Source organism: Notamacropus eugenii, chromosome 1 (genome assembly GCF_028372415.1).
Source record: "Notamacropus eugenii isolate mMacEug1 chromosome 1, mMacEug1.pri_v2, whole genome shotgun sequence".
NCBI lineage: Eukaryota > Metazoa > Chordata > Mammalia > Diprotodontia > Macropodidae > Notamacropus > Notamacropus eugenii.
The window spans coordinates 303395409-303420925 of record NC_092872.1 but is presented as its reverse complement, the minus strand read 5'-3'; the positions used below and the strand labels follow the sequence as shown (position 1 = coordinate 303420925).

Below are 25517 nucleotides of genomic sequence, written 5' to 3'. Positions count from 1 at the left end.
CTCTCTGGGCCTTGAATCTCTCTGTACAATGAAGGTCTGGACTAAATGACTTCTGAGGTCCCTTCCACAGTCTATGGCTGTTTAGCCAGGAGGACTCCTTAGACAAGCTAGTAAGGAGCACATTTAGTAGTAATATGTTGTAGGTCAAAGGGAGGGAATATGACATAGTATACAGAGTACTGGGCTTGGAGCTGGGTTTGCATCTTGCCCAAGACAAGACACTTTTTAGCTGAAAGGCCTCTGTGTACAATTAACAAGTATTTGTTAAAACATTCCAAGCACCTTGAAATAATTCCTACTTGCAAGGAACTTACAAAATTACTAAACTTCTGAATCTGCAGTTTCCTCATTTGTAAAATGGGATTAATAATAGCATCTTCTTCATGCAGTTATGAGGATCAAATAAGAAATCTGTAAAGTGCTTCGCAACCTTGAAGTCTTATGTTAGCTGTTGTTATTTATATATGAACTATGACAATTCACTTTAGCTACTGACTCTCTCCCCCTATATATACTCTTCTGTCAGGAGAGAATGAGAGCAGACTTTCTTTTTCTTCCAACTTCTTTTATGATTACTTTGAATCAATCCACAAGTATTTATTAAGTATCTCCTATGTGCCAGGCTCTGTGCTAAGTGTTGGAAAATACACAAAGAGAAACAGTCCTTGCCCCCGTGGAACTTACATTGTAACAGGGACAAATGCATTAGTAGTTACATAACACAGACCAAATAAATTCAGAGTAGTTTTGTGGGAAAGTGCCATTGTAGCTGGGGAGGAAGAAGGTGGTGCTTAAGCTAAATCCTTAAGGAAACCAGAGATTCCAAGAGACAGAAGTGATGCAGGAATACATTCCTGGCATGGATTGCATACGGCCAGAAATGGACATTTTTCCTGAGCAAATAATATCCACAGTGTAGATCTTGTCCAATGACAAGCTTTGATGAGTGAATTTAATAAATGTTCATCAGAGTCCATGGAATGAAGATGGTCAGGAAATAATAAAATTAAACATTCTTCAAAGGGAAAAAATACTGAGTTATTTTTGGTTTTGCTTTTACTCTTGGAAAAACCTTCTACATAAAGATTAAAAGGTGTAAGGAAAAAATTTATGAGACTGCTTGTATCTTGTGAGAAATGCTGGAATACCTGCAAGACACAGTTATTAATGTAATGTACTAAGACCTCAGAGAGCAAACACAAAACTGCAGCCTTCTGATAGTCTTTTATGAAAATTTCCTCAACTTATCTAAAGCAGTTGACATCAGCAGAAAGGCCTAGACTGTAGATATTCAGCAGTTTACTGAGATACTGAAGTCAGACGGGAAGAGCATTGTTAGCATCATGAAAAACCCCATCCTTAAAGAGGTTCCTAAGGCCACAAGTTTAATTTTCATCAGATTTTTCACAACCACATTCCAGACAATAAAAAAAAAAAAATCAGAAAGCTACACTAAGACCTTAAAATTTAAAGGAAATATACTTTATGGAAAACATACTTTGGGTCAGTATAACGTAATAGGAATTGCTATCTCCACCTAAACAAATTTAGCTCGGGAGGCATCCAGGATTACCTTACCACAAAAGTAGAATTTTTTTTTTCTGTGTCACTGAGGTGCCAAAACTTAACCAAGATAAAGCAGACTCAATAAAAGGGTCCAGTCTATCTGTGCCTAAGTCATATCTATAAAAGCCAACAGACAGAAATGCCCTCTAAGAATGGAACATGGGTTGTGTATGGAGGGGCTTATTGATGGGAAAGTGACAGGAAAAAAGAAATTTGGTCAGTAACTGTACAAGGGAAACTACCTGGAAAAGGCAAGCAGGTAAACCTTACTGATGTTTTTGTAAGAATAAAATAAAATGTGGTGTGACTGCTGTTGTAATTGAGAGTGGCAGACTGATTATCCTGGTTAGCAAAAATTCCAGTTGAAATGACTTAGAGATGGCTCCTCTCTTGGTGATCCACCCCCCTCCCTCACTTCCCCCATCAAATGCCTTTAATCTCTAGCCCCAGCTCATTGAGGGGAGGAGGGGGAAGCTTTATCAGTTTCTCTAAATATCCTGAAGGTTGGTTCTTCAAAAATAACATAAGATTGGATTTTAAATGGTCTCAAATGTCACTTCTATAGCTAAGCTTTTCACTTGCAAGATTGCTTAGAAGGGGATGGAAGAAGTTTAAAAGCTCAGCAAATTTTTAAAAGGCAATTAAAATAGTTTTTTAAATAGCCAAACATCTAGCTTTTGGGGGAGATTTTTTCATACACTCAGATCTTTACAGTGAGTGGTTTGTCATCTTGAAAATAATGGGAGGTAAGCTAACAATATCTTAAATAATTGTTGAAATTCTCATTTAATAGATGTAATAATAACTTAAAGAATTATCCAGTAGTAGGGTACAGTTGTTTGTTTGTTTGTTTTGAAGATTGTCTTCCTGTTGGCTTTTATTCAGGGCAATTTATATTTATAAAAATTAAACTAGAGCAGAAAAATGCATTATTGATTAAATTTACATAAGCATCTTTATTTACATGGTTGCTTAACTACACCTTATATATTCAGGTCATTGCCTTGGAAGTAGAAGAAGTAGTTCCAGCTATAAGCAAGCTGTCCATGAAGTCAAGGATCCCATGACAGTATAAACCTCAACTATCAAGGTAATGCTTGACCTTGAGGAATGCTATTTTTAGTAGCTTTAAAAAAAGTCACCACACACAAAAAAATGATTAGGAATCAAATAAACACATTCATCAAACAAGTAAATGTTTGTTGAATTTGAATAGAAAAAAATACAAATCAGAAACTATATTTAACTATAAACTCTCAAATGTATAAGGTCCTAAGGAGCAGAGTATATTATTTTGTTTTTGTCTTCCCAGCACATAGGATGGTATTTGGCACATAGCAGGTATTCCATAAAGGACTAAGGATCATAGATATACAGCAGGAATGGGCCTTAGAGGTCTTTCTGGTCCAGTTTCTCTCTTCATTTTACAGAGGCTTAGAAAGAAGTGATTGGCTGACACACAAAATATGAGGGCTGTGTTTCCTGACTCCAAATTAAGTGCTCTTTTCATTCTACCAATGGATCTGGAGGGAGTGGATTGGGATTGTTTTCTATTTGCTTCCTCCATTAGAATTGTCTGACTTTTTCTACCTTTAGCTTCTGTGAGGAGAAGGAAGGGAAAAAAAGACAAGGAAATTTTATGGGTGATGTGAAGGGGTCAAAAGAATCTGTGCTTGTGAAGACTAAAAATTGAATCTGGGGGAGAAACTGAGAAAAGCTCTAAGTTACATTCTCCAAGTCCAGATTCTATTTCCAGCTTCCCTTTTTTGAGGGAGGGGAAGGGATAAAGAAGGGGATGATTAAGGAAGATTAAGGAGTAATGATTTAAGAGGATTTTTAAACAAAAGGAAAAGTTAGTTGACTAACTAGGAAAGGTGGGTGGAACAAACTTCTGCATAAGGAAATTTATAATTTATTGCTGGGTAGGGGCAAATTTGGTGAAACAGAGAGGTTAGTTTCAGGATATGGGAGTAGTATATATAGTAGCTATGGAGTTGTTGAAAATTAAGGGGAAGCTGTGTGAAGCTGTCAAGTAATTAAGGCGATAATTCACTATAAAAAAACAATGAGATGCTTAGAGATGAAGTGTAAAAATCTACCAACAGCTTTTAGAAGGCTGAAAATATAAATGAATATGGAGGACACGGATGATTTTTGCAGTCATGTGTATGAAGGGTGAAATATTTGCCACAGGGAACAGTGACACAGTGGCCAAATGATTGCTAGCTGTGCCACAAATGTAAGCTGTGCTTCTCTCTTCAGGAAGAGTAGATAAAGTGACATGAGGAATGACTCTGTCAGGTTCTGAAGGATAATGAAGTGTTCCTATGGGATAGGGAAAAAGGGATTTAATAAAAGGGGAGGTGCATCTGAATTGAAAGTAGGGATACTACTTGTCAGGAAGTTGAAGAACATAGCACATTAAGAGAAGGAAAAGGACACCTATACATAAAAGTTAAAAACAAAAAAAACCCACCCAGATTTAAGGCTCTTCTTGAAGAGGAGAGAGCTGAATGCTCTGAGAAGGAAGCAATGAGTTGTCCTCCAGTGATATAGTACCACCACAAATGGGCAGCTAGGTGGTGCAATGGATAGAGCACCAGTGCAGGAGTCAGGAGGACTTGAGTTCAAATCTCACCTCAGACACTTGACACTCACTAGCTGAGTGTCACAACCCCAATTGCCTCATCTTGGGTCATCTCCAGTTATCCTTTGGAATATCAGGTCACTGGATTCAGATGGCTCTGGAGGAGAAGAGAGGCTGGTGACCTGCACAGTCCTCCCTTACTCAAAACAAAGTCAAGTGCAAGTCATGTCATAATTTCTCTGATGTCACGGTCTTCTTCAGCAACGAAAGATGAACACACACCTCCACAAAAAGCTATCAGGTGAAAGACCATCTGATAAATGTCAGAGGAAGAGAAGAGTAGTGAAGGTTGGTGATTCCCTTTCAGGGATACTTGAGGCAGTTATTTTTTAATCTGATGACAATAACAAAGCTCTGTGGTATTTTCAGAGCATATATCCAAAATATAACTGAGAAGCTCTCAAGATTCAAAGCAGAAGGAATAAGGCTGGAAAAAGTCTAAAAACTACTGCTAAAGATTATGCAGTCTTGGGGAAGAAAATGAAGACCATACAGGACGCAGAGGTTATATTTTCCTCACCGTCACCAATGGAAGGCAACCATGCAGAAGAGAAAGTTGACTTGGAAAATGAACAGCTGGCTAATAAAATAGTGTCTGTGAATGTGGTTTGGACTTCTGAACCACTATTTGAAACAGGGATAGCATTCTACTTTGGGACAATTCTGCCACTGGTCCTCTTCAAGAATGATGAACAACAACAGTTGTTAAGATGATGGAAGAATCACACATAAAGAAGGGGACAAAGGATCACTGAACACCTGGGAGTTAAAATATGAGTAGAGAAGTGAATGAATGCGCTACTAAAACAGCTGCTAGTTCTTCAAGGAATGATAATCTAGGTGCTGGTAGGTGACAGAAAAGATCAGAGGGAGTTAAGTAGAGGTTGTTGGTGTCTCTTGCCTAGGAGTAGCAAGGGAGCTACTTGCTGTTCTGCTATCTTCCTTGGAAGTTTGTATCCTATCCTACCAAGCCTCTTTCTGACCCTATTTTTCATGGGAATTTTTGAGATTTTCTATTAATCTAAATGATAATGAATTCAGCTATTAATTTCAACATTAGGATAGCTTAGTCCTTCCCAGTAATAACCTACCTCAAAAATGAAGATCACATGAGTAGTAGATATACAGTCAAATCTCAATTATCAAGGAGAAGAAGGAGACTAAATCAGTAAGGGCTAAACTAACACATTTCTGAACTAAGAATATAATTTCTTTTTTGCCCAATAGCTCTTTAGCTAAAGAGATAGCATGATACATGTACATGACATGTTTTCTAAAATTCACCGGCTACATTTTAAGTTTTATATTTGTCTTTCATTATGTCATAAAAAAGAATTTTTGCCAATTTAAAGCAATACTAATTTTTAAATAAAAAAAAATCTGACAGTTCCAATATTCTTTCTCATAGCACAATATTGTAGAAAAGCATTGAACTTTAGAGTTAGATCCTACTACTTATGAGGCTTCGGGCAAGTACTTTAACTTCCCTGAACTTCAGGGTCTTTCTATAAAATAAGGGGTTTAAACAAATAAAACACCTGTAAATTTTTTTCCTGTGTGAAATCCTATGATGATATAATTAACTCCCCTTTCCTCCTCCACCCTTTTTCTTGCTTTCTTTCTTATTACCACATGTTAAACAAGAAGTCCAAGTTCAAAAATGATTCCCATTTAAATAAATGTCTAAGAAAAGCCATAAAGATTTTAAATAAGAATTTTTCAGTTATACAAATTATCTAATTCTAACTTTTACATTTGTATAGTGGATCTTTTTTAAAGAATCACTTTTGAATCACTAAAAAAAAGATCTTCAGGTTCTCAGAAACTATATTAAAAACACACTTCCAAATTTCCCTTTAAAATTCCAGGAGAACAGGTTTAGGCAAAAAAACAAGGAATCATCATAAATCAGTGTTACGTTCTTCCTTAAGTGACAAAGACCCTTCCTCTAGAAAGCTTCCTAGTGAGCACTGGAGTTCCTTTAGGTGGGGAGCGCACAGACACTGTTAGATGCCACATATCTTCTGCTCTTGAGGCAGGTCAATAATTCTAAAGCCAGAAAATAAAAGCGTAACCTTGTTCAGAGCACTTGTGTGTGTACACATTATGAATACACTTAATTAGGCTATCCATACAGCACAGTCAGCAGAGTTTCAAGACTATAATGAATGTTTTTAAAAATGAGGTCAAGGCACATGACACAAATGCTTGGGAAGCAGTAGAATGCAATGACCTCAGACTTGTTTCGAAAACTGATTACAGAATCCCTACAGGGAAATGTAGTCAATGACCTCATACGCAAAATGAATAAAAAGAAATCCTCATAAGTGAATCCAAGGGTCATAGTTAGCACTAGAGTGGACCTTCTAGTCCTTCCCACTTTATGGATTAGGAAACTAAGGCTCAGTGAGGTAAAAGTGATTTGCCACAGGTTATGTAGGCAGATGGACTCATCTTGAGATTTGAATCCAATTATCAGCCACATTTTTGCACTGGCATAAAGATCACCGCTGTTCCTACCTCTATCCCATCAAAAAAGGAGAAGAAAGAAGCCTAGGAAGTTGCCCTGAGAACAGACATACATTTCAATGTATTTGTTCAGTGTTGGGAAATTGATGCCAAGGGGCCAGCTGTGTTCAAGTATTAGACTACTGCCTATAAAAACAGGTAACTAAAGACAGTCAGGTGGAAATGTTTAGTTCATCCATCAGGCCTTCCCTTGGTTTTCTCTGACAAGTGAAGAAAATCAGTAGTGGTTTTCTATGTACCCCTAATCTAAGCAAAAGAAATTTATTTTACTGGAAACACTCTGGAAATATAGTTGGTTTAATTAATAAATCACTTCAGAAAATAATAATAGCCAGTATTAATATAATACTTTAAAATACTTTACTATGTGAGCTCTCTCAATAACTTCAGCTAGCAGGAACAGTTTAAAAGGGTAAGCACACTGAAAACATCTTTAAGGGATGATGAAAAAGATCCTTTTTCAAATGGAAACACGTAGTATCACTACTCTGGTACCCAAATGCAGAGAATTGGGGAGGAGGATACAGTTCCAAAGACCCCTAACTTACAACTTAATGGTACAATAACAAATACTAATCTTAAGAGAGTTCTGGGATAACTGACAGTCAAATAATCACTAAACTCATTCAGAAAATTCTTTTAATCACTACACCATCTTAGGAATCAGATCTGGAGCTCTCATTGTATTTGGTATTATTACCCCAAACTTTTTATAACAAGGTTGTATAAATAAAATACAAAGCACAATATAAACTAAATGCAAGGAAGGAAATGAACTAAACATATTCAAGATTTAATGTCTGCACGTATAAGTGCAATCTACATCCACTTTGACTGTCACTTTAGTACAAGAAGAGTTCCCCAAATTTCAGGTATGACTGCATTACCAAGTATAACATACAGAGAATTCCTCAATCATGATATTAGAATCCTGGACACTTCCAATGCTCTAACAATATATCAAAGATAACTGTCTCATTTAATTATATAATGTTTTTAATAAACCAGTAATTTTCCCTGATCTTCTCTTCTTTTTCTTCACATTCTCCTCTTTTCCCATTTCCTACTGAAGTCACACTGAATGCTTACTGTAGAAGAAGTATGCTCTTATTGTTCAAGTACCATGATGACTGCTCTAAGCTTAATTGCTACGTTGTTAAATGTTAGCCACTATTAATTGGCAATTCTAGTTTTATTAAGAACCTTTTCTTTACAGAAATATCTTCTTCATAAGTACATTATTTATGAGTTGTAAGAAATAATACTATACCCCAAACACAAGAAGATATAACAAAAGGCTACAGAATCAAACTTTTTCACCAATGCAAAATGGGCACTAGCCTAAATATCAATAAAACAGAACAAATTGGATGTTATTTTTTTCTCTCAAAAAAACCCCATACTATTTGATTACTACAGAGGAATTGTGTGTTCGTCCTTTGTTGCCGAAGAAGACCATGCCATCAGAGAAATAATGACATGACTTGCACTTGATTTTGTTTTGGGTGAGGGAGGGCTGTGCAGGTCACCAGCCTCACTTCTCCTCCAGAGCCACCTGAATCCTGATATTCATCAGGATGACTGGAGATGACCCAGGATGAGGCAATTGGGATTAAGTGATTTGCTCAAGGTCACACAGCTAGTGAGTGTCAAGTGTCTGAGGTGAGATTTGAACTCAGGTCCTCCTGACTCCTGCACTGGTGCTCTATCCACTGCACCACCTAGTATAAGACACAGATATCATTAGGTATTTACTTGGATTTTTAGGTCATTCAAGAGAACCAGTTTGGGAAAGGATCTGGAAAAAAATATTTTGTAACCAAAAATAAAAAAAACTACCAAGGAAGCTTTCTTTGGGTGGGATAATACAAATGTCTATCTCATATAGATATAAAACAGTTTAATTAGATAAGCTACTACTTAGCTAAAAGTGGAGCCACAAAAAGTGTAGGTATCTAAAGTTATTAAAATGTTAAGAAGTTTAAAAAAAATTTAGATCCTGAATTTCAGGTTTCTTGTTCAATTGTTTCATTAATGTCTGACTCTTCATGACCCCACTTGAGATTTTCTTGGCAAAGACACTGGAGTGGTTTGCCATTTTCTTCTCCAGTTCATTTTACAGATGAGGAAATGAGGCAAACAGGGTGAAGTGACTTGCTCATAGTCACACAGCCAGTAAGTATTTGAGGCCAGATTTTAAGGAAATTGGGAAATGAGTCTTCCAATATTCTATCCACATACCTACCTGTCCTGGATTTCAAGCTTAGTGGAAAATATTTTCTATTATCCAACCTATAATACAAAAATGGCTTACCAATATCTTTCTTTCTTGTTCCTCTTTAATGCTATGTAAACTATAACTATACCCTGTGTAAAAATATTTATAGCAGCTCTTTTTGTGGTGGGCCAGAATTGGAAATGGCGGGGATGCCCATCAATTAGGGAATAGCTGAACAAGCTGTTATATAAATATAATGGAATACTGTAGTTCTATAAGAAATGATAAGCAGGCAGATTTCAGAAAAACTTGGAAAGACTTACAGGAATTGATGCTGAGTGAAGTGAGCAGAACCAGGGGAACAGCAACATACAATAGACTTAGCTCTTCTCAGCAATACAATGATTCAAGACAATTTCCAAAAGGCTCACAATGGGAAATGTTATCCACGTCCAGGGAAAGAACTATGGAATCTGAATGCAGACCAAAGCATACCATTTTCACTTTTTTTCTTTATCACGGTTTTTCTTTTTTGTTTTGATTCTTCTTTCACAACATGACTAATGTGTAAATATGTTTAACATGATTATACATGTATAACCTATATCAGATTGCTTGCTGTATTGAGGAGGGGAGAGGAAAAGAAAGGAGGGAGAAAATTTGGAACTCAAAATCTTAGAAAAATGAGTTTTGAAAACTATCTTTACATGTAATGGGAAAAAAAATAGTACTAAGTGCAAAGGAAAAAAAAGAAAACTAAACCTCTGGAGGTATAAGTGACTTAACTTCTTAGTACTACAGTTAACTCTTTTTAAAGGTATAACAAATAGATGCTTTCATATTGTTCTGGGAGGTGGAGTCAGAATTCTCCATGTTCTCCATTGATATTTCCAGACACTCCCTTTGCCATCATCATTTCATGGGAAATTATCAGCCAAATTACTTCCCGAAGGTTGTTATCTATAAGTCATTCTTCCTTCTTTCTCAAGATCTGTCCTTGATTCACCGTTCCCCTAATCCCTAAATCTTGCCTTTAAAAGTAGAGCATTTCAGTATATATATGGATGTTTGCTCAAATAACCTAACCTGATTCCTAAATCTGCTCAACTCCCATCACATACTCCTCCACTCCAACTCAGCAAAACAAGACAATCAACAAGCATACAATAAATGCCTATAAATGTGAGCTCACTGTGAGAAGAGCTAGGGATACAAAGACAAAGAATAAAATAATCACTATACTCAAGGAATTTACATTTTAACAGTGGAGACAGCAGGGACATATACCAAAAGGATACTGAATAATTAGAAATAAATACAAGCTAGTTAAAGAGAAAGGGTAGAAACAGTTGGTGCAGTCAGGAAAGACCACACAGAAGAGCATGCTTCAGTTGCGTTTTAAAGGAAGAAAGGGATTCAGTGAGGTACAGCCGAGGACAGAGTGTGTTTTAAATATGGGAGAAAGCCCATGGTAAGGTAAGGGAGTTCAGTGTATGAGGAACAAAGAGAAGTCCAATTTAGCTAGATCTCAAGAGGGTGAGTAATGTCCAATGAAGATGAAAAGATTGGTTGGGGCCAGTTGTGAAGGTCTTTAAAAGTTAAACAGAGGAAATTATATTTTATCTTAAGAGGCAAAAAGGAGTTACTGTGGCTTATTAAGTAGGGGAGAGAAATAGTCAAGAACACGTACTTAAAGAAACTCACTGGCAGTTGTGTGGAGGATGGAGCAGACAAAGAACTGGGCCAAAGAGACTAATTAGGAAGCTGCTGGAATAATCTAGCTTGAAATAAAGTGGTTGTTGGGTGAGTAGAGAGAAGGGACAGGAGGGGAGAGATTTTATGAAGATAAGTGCAACAAGATTTGGTAACTGATTGGAGATATAGATGTGTATATACACACACATAATTATACATACATTATATATAAGTATATAAATGTGCATGTATATATTGAGTATATAGGTTGAGGATGACACCTAGGAGACTGGAAAAACAGCACTCTACAAAGAAATAGGGAAATTGATAAGACTGGGGTGGGAAGAGATATTGAGAAAAGATGAGTTATGTTTTAGACATTGTGAGTTGTTTCTGGAACATCCAGTTTGAAATGCTCAACAGGTGGTGTGGCACTGAAGCTCAGGTGAGAATAAAGCAGGATACATAGATCTGTATATCACCTACGTATAGACAGAAGCTGGGAGGTCACCAGGAAATTGTAGAAAGAGAAGGCAAGGCCCAGGAGACTTTAGAGGAGTGGATAAATTGGAGGCTATAAGGGAAAACTTAGGAGAGGTGAGATATAAGGAGATATGGAATGACATGAGTTTCAGGTTAGAGAGAAAAGAATTATTGATTTAGGAAGTATAACACTTGTGGGTAGTGGTAAGATCCAGGATGTGGTTGTTCCTGTGTGTTGCTGAGGAGGAGTACTGGGAGTCATGGGAATTAAGGAATTTTAAGAGTCAGGAGGTTAGGGTATTTGATCGTCATTTATGTTGAAGTTTCCTCATAAAAAAGCAGGAGTTGGGAAGGAAAGAAATTTAGTGAGCCAGGTGCTGAACTCCTTGAGAAAGAAGAATGATCTCTGGGCTGGTATACAACAACCACCGTGATTTGGAAAGGGTACTTAATTTTGATAAACATCAAAGGAGAAGCTGCTGCACAATGGCCAACAGAGGAAGAAACTTGCCTTCACTCTTTTCGTGCTCTAAGAGCCACAAACTTCCTCTCTCATCATAATCTTATCATTTCATACTTTACTCTTCCTAAACCTATCCTCCATCCTTTTCATAATCCACAATCCTTCTACCCTCACTACTCTTTGAATTTTTGAGTGTCTCATTTCCAATCTCAACCCCTTAACCATTTCCATTATATACTTTTCTCATTGCTACCTCATCCTTAAACTACTCATCCTGGATTGCTCCTTCCATATCTTTTTGTAGACCTGGAGAAGTAATACAATTGTATTAACTCAGTCTGCTTTAATTTGTTATCCAACCTTAACTGAGGCCTTACTTAAACAAGACAATGTTTCCTCCTTCCTGTCACTTCTCCCTACTGTGGCCTCTCTCCCTGCCAAGCAGCCTTGATTTAGGCTGCTTCTCAGTCCATCAGTAGATAACGTTCTTTCATCATCCCCTTTCACTAATCTTTGGTCTACTGCTGACTTCAATACTCCTATCTGACTTATCCTTCAAAAACCCTCACTAATTGCTACCAACCTCCTCAAGCTACTGTCCTCTCCTTTTCCAACCCAACTCCTTGAAAAAGCTGTCTACATTTTCACTTTCTCTCCTCTCATCTTTTTTTAACTGGCCTTCTTTGCACAATTGATACTGATCTCTCTAACGTTACCAGTGATCTTTCAATCACCACATGTGATGGCCTTTCTCAATCTTCTATCAAGATCTGCACCATGTGACACTGTTGACATACTCCAACTGGATTTTCATGACAGCTCTCTCTCCCTTGCTCCACTTCCTTTTTGACTGCTCCATCTCAGTTTCCTTTGCTGGATTATGTTAATTTAGCCAAAGGATCTATCCAAGATCTCTTCTCTCTAAATGACTTTGTCAGCTTACATACATTCAAGTAACTTATAAATCTATATATCTAGTCTTACTCTCCGCTCCTTTTTGAGCTCCAGCTGCCTATAAATTATTTTGAACTGGATGTTCTGGAGGCATCTTAAATGTAACATGTCCAAAATACGTAACACTTCTGAACTTCAAATGGTGTTAAATAAAAGTTGGATGACCAACTTCTTCAAGGGTACCACCATATCATGCCAGTTCCCCAGGTTCATAAACTCAAGTGTCCTTCTTGACTTCTCACCCTTCCTCCTTCCACATATCCAAAACGGTTGAAAAATCTTGGCATTTGAAGCTCTACAACTTCTCTTGCATTTTCCCTTACACAGGTTTTTATTACCTGTTACCTGAACTACTGCAATCCTCCTAACTGTTCTCCTTGCTTTGTCTTTCCCCAGTCCAACCCAACTACCAAAGCTGCCAATCTGATTTTTCCAAATTGCAGCTCTTGCAACTTCATAAACTTCACGGGTTCTCTATTACTTCAAGCATTGCCTATAAACTCCTGGATTTTTTTCAGCCTTAATAATCATAGGTTCCCTTCGTGTATAGTATGGCCCAGTCAAACTGGTCTTCTTACTGTTCATTGTAAAAGACCCTATATCTCCCATGTCTATATCTTTGCACTGGCTGTTTACCACATATGCAATACATTCCTTCCTTACTCTCTAGAGTTTGGATCATATACTTCCTTCTACACATGAGGTCTTTCTTAATCCTCCCTAGATACTACTGCCTTTTCATTTCTAAAATATCTTGTACCTATTTGCATATTCCTATATATGCATATGCCTCCCCTGGTGAATTTCTTAAGGGTATGGACTTTTAATTTGTCTTTGTATACCTATTACCAAGTACAATTCCTAGCACTTAAATTTTGTGATTATGTAAGAGAGTGAATTTCCCAAACCAATGAGAGCACATATCTCATTTTAAAAATTTACTAGGGCTCCCTTATCTATACAAATCACTATTTTTATTAGAAACAATATTTCCTTGTCTGAGGTAGAGTTTGAATAGACTTAACTTATTTAATAAATGAAAATGAAAGAAAAAAGTGGAGTATTTTCCTATGGTCATTTTCCAGTAGGTATCAAACTATATTGAAGTTTAAAGTAATGGCAATAAATAAAAATGCTAATAATTTTCTACCACTAATATTTTTAAAATTACAGAAAAATTTGAAACTATTTAACTCTACATTGACTGAATACATTTTATGCTATTTCATTCCACCAATATCACATTCTTTTACTACCCTGGCTATCAGGCTTCATCATCAAGGTAAATAAAACTTCATTTCCCACTTCAATAACTACTTGGGTTCATATAGCAAAAGGTTCAAAGAAGCTCCAAGTGCTTCACATTTATCATCCATAATTTCATTTGTTCTAATACCACTCACAGAAGGGAGAAACAAAGATTCAGATTAATGACTTGATTAGAGGCAGAATTAATATAATGTTAGCTAAGCCAAGCTAAAGCATGTCATTGTTGAAAACTATTTGACTCATGCAGCTGATTAGAGATAAACTGAGCAGATCCCGTATGACCAACGGTCTTCTTTGAAGGACAGCATACGCCTCTCTAATGCCTACTCTACATATTTCATTTGGAGCAATCTCTTGGACTCCCTTCCAGTTTTCACCTATTGGAAGGAGAAGAGAAAAACAAGAATATTTATTCCCACAAGGAACTTTCTGTCTTCCTGGTTACTAAAGGTTCTGGTCAAATTTTTGTACCCTTTTCATACTATCACATCTAGTTTATTTGGACTAGATTATCTATGATTGCTTATCAATAACTCTTCCCACATATAAGAAAAACAGCTTAATGTGGAGAGGACTGAGGATTGGCCTTGGAGAAAGGAAGACATGAATTCAAGTACTACCTCTGATACACACTAACTCTGATTTAATCTCTAAGTGCTCTCAAGAAATTCTCTAAAGTTGTGTATTAAATAATTGCCAATCAGTATCAGTGAGGACTTCAATAATGGTAATTCTCTGTAACAATGAAATATAGCTCCTGACCAATAAGAAAGAAAAAAAGCACTGTAATTCTAAATGGCAAACTTCAGATTTACCTTTAAGCTAAGCACTGAATAAGAAAATGATATAAATAAAAACAAAATATGTTCAATGCTTTCTTCTCCATATATACCTAATGCCAATTTCAAGTTATCCAGGTTTTTCCTTAGAACAAAAATTATAAAAATCATTGTTAGTGACTTTTATATTTAAATGTGTTCTATACAAAACTAAACAATCATAAATACACACACATTATGCAATTGCCTGTTTATTATTTAGTGGCACCATTTTTTTGGCAAACTATAAATTATTTCTAAGTCCCATTTCCCATATACAGTCTGTAACCATTCACAGGCTTAATGCAATTCTTCAGTTGAGTCCAAACAGAAAGTACATCTTAAAGGGTTAGAAACTAAATTCACACATTTTCTTTGGGACCAGAAACTGGTACACAGTACAAAATATACATTTATTGAACTTATCGTAAACACATTTTGGATCACATAAACTGCAAATAGTGGGTAATCACTGTGGAGAATATTATACATTGTATTTAAGGAAAAATAGTTCTGCTTTTGTATATTAGTCTCAAAATTATAAACTTTATGATGAAGCTAAGTATTCTGCAAACATGCCTTTTAAGCTTACATGTCTTCATTTATAATATTAATACAAATTAAAGGGAAAAATTACATTTTGACAAAAAAATTTGAATATTATGCTAGGAGCTAAAACAATCAGCATTGCATGGCACTACAAATGAGTTATATTTTCTCCAATGAAGATACTGAGTTCATAAAAGGGCATTAGATGAGAGAACAGTGATTTCTCTACTTCAAAATGCACACAAATAGATCTACTACTAATTAGAGACGGGTCCAGAATTAATCAAAACATACTAATTAGTGACAAAAAAAATCAAATTTCACTTAATAATTAAATCTTTTTATTGGACATATGTTTTAAAAGAAATGTCATTAATCCTGGGCTGGTGACTGAAAATGTTGGACAGAATTATTAATTTCTTCTCTATTAATACTTTAATCTATCATTCTGGGAAGTCTGAGATGGCTTGAATATATGCATAATATTTAATGGATTCTAACACCTGCAATGAATACCAGAAATCTAGTCTCCTAATATTCAAGGGTTAAAAGAAAAAAACAAATCAGTGAACTTCTGACAATAAATTATGTGGATAATAAAGTATGCATAGTAAGCACTACATTATATGTGCCTTATTTGGGTCAGTGTTGGTACTATAAATCTTTTTTTTTTTTTTACTCCACTTAATCTTCTGTCAGTTAAGTTTCCAGGGTCAAATCTTCTTAGAAAAGGATTATATTCCTCAAAGATAAAAAAGAGAGAGAGAGAGAGAGAGATTAGTCCTAACAATATCATTTCCCTTCACCTTTCAAAACTTACGACACAAAATTTTTAAAAGCTACAGGGTATATTCTGCTTTGCAGAATTATAGTTATTTTGAGAAAGAAATTCTGCATTTCAGACTTTTGCTAAATTCTTGCCTCCAATCACCTCCCTCCAATCCCCCAAACTTAAACAAAGTTTCTTAAAGGTAACTGAGTTTATCTTGTATGCTGACCCTTGTTGGGTTTGGTTGTTTGGTGTGTGTGTGTGTGTGTGTGTGTGTGTGTGTGTGTGTGTGTGTCTGTGCGTGTCTGTGTGTCTGTCTGTGTCTGTGTGTGTGTGTGGTATGTGTAGCAGTACAATAACTAACATAAATATACTATGCATACGGCATTTTTGGCACTCACTGATTATACCTGCAATTAATGAATTAGGAAAATAGGTTCAGAGCCAACTATGTACACAAATCTAACTTGCTTCAAAAACTACTACACATATTTGCAAATATGTTATTAAATAGTAACTTCCTGGATGATCAAAAGGTTCTGTGTACGAAAGAAAAAAAGGCTCTACACAATTTTTCTAAACTTTAAAGTTGATGCGAAAGTAATTAGCAGAAAAATTTGAATGACCCATACAATTAGGATTATTAAAGCATTTTGGTGCAGTGATTATGTGAAACATAGAGTTTTATAGTAAACACTGCTTTTACATGAGTTTAGAAAAAATATAAATGGCTACATTAACATAATTCTTTTAAAAATTATTTCCATGTTGATGGAACAATAACTTTTATTACTAATCTTGCAGCAAAAAGTGATATTGGTGGAAGTTAAGGTTGGATTTTTCTGACATGATGCAACAGCATTAATGATTCAGTGGGACAGGACTCCCAAACCTAAACCTAATTAAGTCCCACTCTTTTCATCCCCACTCCTCTTGACATCCTCAGCTACTTCTTTCATTACTTTAATTTTATTTCAACATATCATTCAATAAGAGGCAGTATGATGCCATTAATGGATAGAGAGCTGGTCTTGAAGTCAGGAAGTCCCCATTTGAATTCCTATCTTTTTAACACAAACAAGCAGACCTAGGACAAAGCACAAATTACGTAGCACATCAAGGACTCCAAGCAACTACCTAAGACTATAAAAGTTGCAGAGAAGTCTGTTACAATGGAGGCTGTTTTCACAAGCAGAGTTCTCCACCCCAATGAAATCAGATTCTGATTCTGATCCCTCAGAGTTATTAGGCATTCAGACACCTCTAAATATGTTCTTTCTCATTATAATGAGGCTAAACACCAAGCATTCTTAGCCAAACAAACTAAATTGGTCTGTTTCAGTCTGATAATAAAGTTAAAGGAAGAAAAACTAGAGAAAAAGATGAGGCATTTTATGTGGAACAAAGGAAAACGTTATCTCTTTGCTACATACCCAGCAAATTGGTCATACAGGCCACTTTTTTCTTCTTAGTTATGAAATAAAAGTGTAAGTGGCCAACGTAGCTTTATTGTCAGCTAAAATTATCCTAATGAACACTTTCATCTAAGCATTTGCTAGAAATTTCATGAGGTCATGAGCAAACAGCTTAAAATAGCAAGTAGGTAAAAGGGAAAGAATCTAGCTATGCCAAAGTCAATAAAAACGGAAAATGCCCACTTGACAGTGAAACAGAAAAAGGCAAATTCCATTTTATTTCTTCACTATTCAGAATAATTGAGAATCACTTGTAGTTTAATACAGTTTTCTCTCCTTAATGAATCACACGTATAAATTTAGAAGATATTTTAAAAAATCACCTATTTTTAGCTCTCTGAAATAATGTTTACTTTTAAAAAGAAGGGCCTCAATTTAGCAAACACAAACGAATGGTATGTATTGTGGTAGCATACAAACAAAAGACACAAAGGAGAATCAGATATCCAAAATTTCATGGTACTATTAAAATAAATTTTTATGTATAAAGAAAACCATGAAATTTCCCAATACCTAAAGGAAAATAAATCCATTTGAAATTTGGATCACTGTTATTTAACCAAAATAGTCATTTCCCCTACAATGTTTGCAATTCCATACTGTAAGAAGGTTATTGGGACCCTTCAATGCATAAAATTATGCAACCTGAAATAGTTTTTATGTTTTGTTATATTTACATGAAAACATTTGTACTAACACCATATCCTATAGTAATACTGTACACAACTGGAAATCAAAATATTAGATCCTTAAACTTCTAATTTAACCTTTCCATTGAGTCTTAAAGAATGAAACAATTTTTCAATAGCACAACAGGGCAAAATATTGAATTCCTAAATAAATATGTTTAATAATTAGAGGAAGTGAAATTACAATTAAGCCACAAACAGCCACTTTGCTGAAAAGGAACTGAATACTGACATTGAGCTGCTAATTAATGATGGGACTGGCTAGGGAAAATATTTTTTTGACAGAACTAAAAATTAAAGCTCAAACCTAATATTTCTAGGGCCTGATTCATGGTTTTCTTCCTGCTACATATCTTTAGTTGAATCTATAGAGCACATAGAATAAGCTTAATCCTTCACACACCAAATTTCAGATCCCTATGCTAAGCACAGACTTTTTCTAAAAACAAGATTTCAATTTGAAGGATAAGAAAAGGTGCAGGAAGGAAGGATGAAGGGCAAATGATATTAATTTTATGGCTTAATTTGATTAGCATGTAGTACTAAGCCACACACAAAGTTAAATTTCTCTACTACACTGAAAGCTTCTTAAGGTTAGGGCCTGTTTGAATCCTCCATAGTGGCCAGCACATACAAGGAGCTCAATAAATATTAATTGGGAAGCTATGTTACTGGATAGAGTAAAAAATACCACCAGAGAGATTGTATTATAGGAATGAAACCACTTGCAATTCAAAATGCCTTAATTATATACATTCATTTCTTTTTTAAAATCCTGATTTTTTTAAACTATGTGAAACCAGGAAACAAAATCAGCAATTTCTGCAATGGTTCTTAATCTACAACAAGATCAGGTCAACACAATATTTTATAACTAAAATAAAAGTTTCATTTAATAAATCTTTAATGATGAATTGATAAAATAAAGAATATATTGATTTGTAAAAGTCAATATTAATATTGAAAACTGCTTAGAACATTAAATAGTTACCTATTAAAAGGTTCATGTCCCCAAAATAACCATTAAGACATTTTATCTGGCTAACAGTACTTATAAAAATTGACGAACCAGTGGAGCTAAGTTAGGTAAAGGGAACATATCTGTATGATTTATGAAAGTGGATCTGTACACAACACGCCATTTCCTTCTTAAATAGGTAAACTGGGTCCATTCTATTAGAACAGTTAAATCAAAGTACATTTGGAATACCACATTACAACACTGTAACCACACAAGAATTTTCCCCAAAAGGGAAACAGTACATGACACTTCAAAAATATGTGGCACAGCCCCTGAGGTGCTAAAGTATTTAGCACAACAACAAAAATTGAATAGGTACAATAAATGAAATACACAACAAAGGTGCAAAAAAGTGCCTTTTAAAAGTATGGTTAATATTTTTTTCAGGGAATAGTAAAAACATATAGTCCATTGCTCTAATAAAATATACATACACATTGTATGTATTTTCATAATTAAAATTAGTACCTAGCACGGCAGTGTTTATTCACAGATAATAGATTCAGTGTTCTCAGACCACAGAAAGTACTGAATTACAAAGCCAGAATTATTTTAGACATTTCTTTCACCATCAGCCCTGAAACACTGGCAACTGTAATAAGTTATATGTAAGAATGTTTTTATGTTCTCCTTCTTTAGACCTCTCAAAATGGTTTTTCAGTAAATTTCATTATGACACACTGTGATTATGATTTGAAATATGGCTTTCTGCCACAATTCTATTTGTGATTTAAGATATTCCATCTCAAAAATTTCCATAGTCCAGTTCAAAGTCTATTGTTTCTAGAACTAAACTTTAGTCTGTAGAGTAAAGAAGAGTATTGTCCTAAAGAGTTCAGCTTTCTACACTGGTATATATGTACCGGGTAGTCAAAATCACTGGTCATAATAACTACACGTTAACTTTGTATAAGGAGTACAAAGTTATAACTTATGAAATTATGATAGTTTTCATTCTACAATGGAATTAGACATTAGAAGGAAGTGGTCTTTAACCCAAATTAATTTAAATTTATAAACTCAAATAGAATTATATTTTCTTCATTCATGCTGATACAGGATACAAAAAGACAATTAAGTTATGTTGAATCACCCCACACAAGAGGGAGAAAGGAAGGATTTTGCTGGTATATTAATTATTCTTAAATCTGAGACATTTTAAATTACTTTGTCCAATAGTCTTTAACCTTGCATTAGTTTTAAGGCTACATATTATGTATATATACACAAATATGTGTCTTCCCAAATTAGGGAAAAGACAAATAGAGTAAATAGAAAGCATCATACCACATTTTTACACCAAGTTTTGATTTTGTATTAGATGAAGGGTTAAATCTTACATTTTAATGACTTTCCTGTGAAGAAATCTGCCTACTGAATGATTAAAACTACATATTGATAATACAATATTCTCAACCTAAAGAGACAATACAAAAGAGCACAAAACAGTAGTTTGTCAACATGACTTGATTTGAAAACTTACTTTCATACAATCAAAGGGAGAAGATAAGACTAAAATAAGATAATTTTATTTTGATATTTATAATTGCTTAACTTTTGAAAATTACTTTTAATGACCAATGTTTTAATGTGGTCAACATGCTCTATTTCAAATCACAAATGTATTGTAACTACTAGTATTCTAAAATAAGTGGGTCAATTAAAACACACAGACACATTCACACACATCATAAAGTGTTAGATTGTCAGGCTTCAACTAACATTTTCAATAAATGGTGGGTAAATTCAAGCTGATGCACTTCTGAATGAAAAATAGGAAGTCTGAAAGAAACCCATTTAAAATAGATTAAGAAATAACAGTTATTTAAATTCTCTAGTCCACCTAATGGAGGGGGAGAAATCCCATCTATGCCTTGGGCAACATTGTGGTCCATTTTAAAAACGAGTTTTCATGTCTACAAACCTGAAACCCCTCATTTACAATGACACGACATTTTAAAAGGCAGGGGGAGAAAAAGAGGAATTACACATACATGATTAAATGTCTTGTTTGTTAAAATCAAGCTTTATTGATAAAATGGAGTTCAGAATATTTTACTAGGAACAGCAGCAGGCCCAGCCAATCATGATAGTAAAAATGCTACAGATTCCTACTCTATGTAGGAAGCTGTTCCTTATCAATTAGTAATTTAACGTAAGGACTTGCAAAAGAGGTGCAAAGAATCAAGGCATTCTAGCCCCAAGATCAATATTCTTATGAATACACTATTACCTGCAATAATAAGTGGCAACAAGGAAAAAAAAACATCCTGAAAGAGTTTATGAATGAACTAGCTATATTCTTATGCAAGTCCAAAGCCAAGAAAATTAAGGGTATTTGAAATAACTTCATGGATGTTCATCTCTAATATTTTTGAAATTATTCTTCATAATCCTGTGCATTTTTGAGCATATTACTGGTCAGGCTGCCGCTTCTCCCACCCCTGCCCCAGATCCAAAACACAACATGAATTTAAAGGGCTACCCACCTATCTGTTGCATCACACAACAAGCCAAACATTTTAAACTTTGATAGGGATTTTCAAAGCAGTTCATAATTAAATATGAGCATTTTGTACAAGGACAATTGCACTTTACCAAAAAAAAATCATACAACAAAAATTGCTGAAGTCTGATTTACAACATGAATTATGGTTTGAAATCACGTTTACATAAGTCTCAGTTTTATAAAAAAAAAAAAAGGATCAGTTCTGGGCTAGTTGTTGTACTGCTGTAGTTCTGTGGTGTCATCTTGCTCACCCTTTTAGTATCCCCTTCAGTAATATTGAAGATGGATGTTAGGAAGGTTCAGTGAAGTTGAGCTGTACTTCCTTGGGATGATGAAGGTAAACTCCAGGCTAGATGAGAAGTTTTTACCACATATCATCAGCTGATGTGGAGTCCTTTATGAAGGAAAAAAAAGCATTTTTTAAGGCCTAGAGTTGCCAAACATATTATCTTCTGCATAATTTTGTCATAGATTCTGCACTAGACTCTATTTTGTAATAAACAACATCAAGGAAGAAGTTGAGCTCAGTCCAAAGGCTTTATAAATTAAAAGGATGGTAAATAATTTTGCCCTGATCCCTAGATTAAACCCTACAGTTTCTCTTCATGCCACCATTTTTAGAAACCTTAGCAATGTAAGGAAAAATTAAGACCACCAATAAAGCCAAAAAAGTTAATAGTTACATTATAGTGTAATCTGATTATAAACAGAGGAATATTAGAGCTGGAAAATATCTCAGTTCAAAGCTCCCTCATATTTCACATATGAGGAAAATAAAACTGATCTAAACTATTTTTTTAAGTCTAAAAAAAAAAAATAGAAAAATCAGAATGCTATGCCAACAAAAAAACTCTTAGTGGTGCATTACTTTGTGGATTTCTAGTATCTGAAAACAATACTACAATATAAAAAAAGTAAACATGGTTTAATATGTGCATGTGCCAAATCAAAACTGAAAACCACTAAAAATGCCCATTTTTAGGGCAATGATGTTATTCCCAAATATAAAAATTATGTGGTGGAAATAAACATTCAGAAGGCATGTAGTCAAGGATGTTTACAAACCTACAAGACTCACAAAAGACCTCCTTTCTTTTCTTTTCTTTTTTTTTTTTTGGAGAGGTGGCCACTCACCATGATTATGTCCTCAATCACTAGAACTGTTGTTCAGGCAGAGATCAGAGCAAGCAGAATTCAGAGCAACCAATCAGGGGTGTGTGTAAGAGAATGGGTGCAGTGAACAGCTCTGCAAAAACAGGTAGGAAGGATATGCATTTAGAGAGGAGGGGAAGAGGTAGTGGGAGGAGAGAAGACAGTACTTACGGTGTCATCATTTCTGAAAGGATTCAGTCTATTGTAAACGGCTTCAATTACACTCCGCCTAAATTTAAAAAAAAAAAAAGGCAGAAAAGTATTATTCCTTGTTGGCAAATCAAACGTTTGATCAATAGCCCATGGCTTCATGTTTTGAAAAAAGCAACAATGGCATGAATATTCTGATTGCTGCAAATGATTTTACATTTAGATACAATTTTCCATTTCCTAACCTTAGTCAACAAGGGCCACTTTTGATTTTCAGCACCATAGATTAATATTTAAAGTACAGATAGTCTACAGTGTTTACAATGTATGGAACTCTAAATAATAGAGGGAAAGGCTGAGAAATAGTAAAGGTGCATATACCCCATCTTAAGAGTTTAGGGGTGATTTTACAGTTTCTATGACACAGCAGCTACTTTTACTAGCCTAAACTCCCTATGTTAATTTTGGCTTAGAAACAATTAATTGCAGCTAGTATTTATATATAATGCGTTAAGAGTTTGCAAGGAATTTTACAAATATGACCTCATTTTGTAGATCCTGGGAATTAAATTCTATTAGCTCCATTTTATAGATAAGGAAACTGAGGTAGGCCGAGGTTAAGTGACTTACACAGGGTCACAAGAGTAGTGAGTGTCTGAGGTTGGATTTGAACTCAGAGCTTTCTGACTCATCTATCCCATCCCCTGTGCCACCTAGTTGCAAAATCTGACATAATAATTTTAAATATTATTTTAGATTTAAGTTTCTAAGCTCTTATAAGATGGAACCAAAATTATAGGCAAATGGTCCTTTTTGCACTTTTTAATTATAAAACCAGTCACTTGGGTATAAAAATGAAAAGTACTCAAAATGGTGCAAAATTTTCTCCCAAATCTTAAAATTCAAATGTTTCAATAAGATGTAGAATAAAACTTTTTGGAAAAGAGGGGGCAACAGTTCTGAAAAAGGATCCCAAGTAATGTGTACTAATTTTGCTTTCAAATAGAATTGTTCATTATAATAATGCAACATTCACAATAATTGCATACTAAAAAAAAAAAACAAAAAACCAAAAAACAAAAACATGATGTTAAGAAATTTATTTTCAAATAACTAACATGAAGTTTTTAAATAGATATAATCTAGAAAATATCATTTGGATCCCTTTTGCACATTGTTAATAACTGAAAAGAAAAGTCAAGACTACAGGAGTAAAACCAAATACAGAAATTTGGGATGTCAACTCAACAAACCTGCCTGCTCACTAAACCCATCCCGATACTTGATGCTACATAAGGGAGTGTGAAGGGCTGTGATAAATCACAAATAACTAGCATACAAAATAATACATAAGTCTTTTTAAAAATGTGAATAAATTCTATTTCAGGTCCAAGACAAGAAAAATTCACGACTGACTTAGGGGGAGCAGCGAAGGATCAGAGAATCATAAGATTACAGCTGGAAGGGACCTCTAAGATCTTCCAATCCAACCAACTAATTTTACAGATGAAGAAACGGAGGCCCAGGATGATCAAGTGACTTGCCCAGAGTCACACAGGCAATAAATAACACAGCCAGGATTCAAATTCAGTTCCTCTGACTCCAAATGCATCGCTCATTCCACTGCAACATGCTGCTTCTGCTGGGCTTCCTGGAGGAGTTGGCATTTATTACAGGCTTTGAATTAGGCATTTTAAAAATGGGTAGGAAGTCAACAGGTGGCAGACTGGGAAAAGAATTCTACACATAGGGAATATGATCAAAGAAATGGAGGCAGCAAAATGTGGAGCATGTACAGAGCTCTGAAAGTAATCCAGTCTGACTGGAGCATGGAAATGGAAATACATGAGAAAAGGTAGGAAAACATAGTGTGGTACCAAGCAAAGAAGTCTAAACTTTTTTCAGCAAGCAATGAGGAACCACAGAAAGGCTTTAAACAAACAGACTACTGATATCACATAGATGCACAAGGGAGATCAATTTAGCCAGGTTGTGGACAGGTAAAAAGAAAAATAGAGGACAGAAATAAGAGTTAAATACATTCTGTTGTATCAATTACACGGCAGCTATTTTAGATAAAAGAAATTCGGTGTCTGAATTTTCTACTTGGGACCTTAAGCATCTCTTTAAGTTAGCTCAATTCCAATTGTGAAAGTATTTGGAAAAATAGGAAGCCATGCCTTTGGAAACACAATCTGAATGGTTCCAGAGGATTTGGAAAGAAATAGGCTCAAACAACTGAAGAGACTCATTGGGAGACAGTGAGCGTCACGGTGCTGGTGATGCTGCATGACAGCAGTACTGTACATTAGCGTACTATCTTAATTCAGAAAGACCACTAAGAAATTATTTCAAAGGCTATTTAATGTTAGGTCAAGGTCATCATCTGAGGCATAACTGACCACATTCTTTAGTGTAAATTGAAACCAAAACAAAACAAAACAGAACACCCTATACGGTAATGTTTCATCAAATAACAAATCAATTTAGTAACACTCCAAGTCAAAGGCTACATAAAAACATCCTACAGGCACATACGCGTGTGCCACTTAAAATCAATC

At 35.1% G+C, this 25517-nt stretch overlaps 1 protein-coding gene across 2 annotated transcripts in view; it reads right to left on the bottom strand.

The window, feature by feature from the left end:
- Window positions 1–14838: 14838 nt before the first annotated feature.
- PPM1A (protein phosphatase, Mg2+/Mn2+ dependent 1A) overlaps window positions 14839–25517 on the bottom strand; it is a 55737-nt gene continuing 45058 nt past the window's right edge. For both annotated transcript variants that reach the window (XM_072629383.1, XM_072629384.1), the window contains 2 exons: window positions 22978–23035; window positions 14839–22048 (listed from right to left, as the gene is read on the bottom strand). In XM_072629383.1, coding sequence (XP_072485484.1) covers window positions 22019–22048; window positions 22978–23035 — 88 coding nt within the window. In that variant the 3' untranslated portion in view covers window positions 14839–22018. The remainder of the gene's footprint in view (window positions 22049–22977; window positions 23036–25517) is intronic.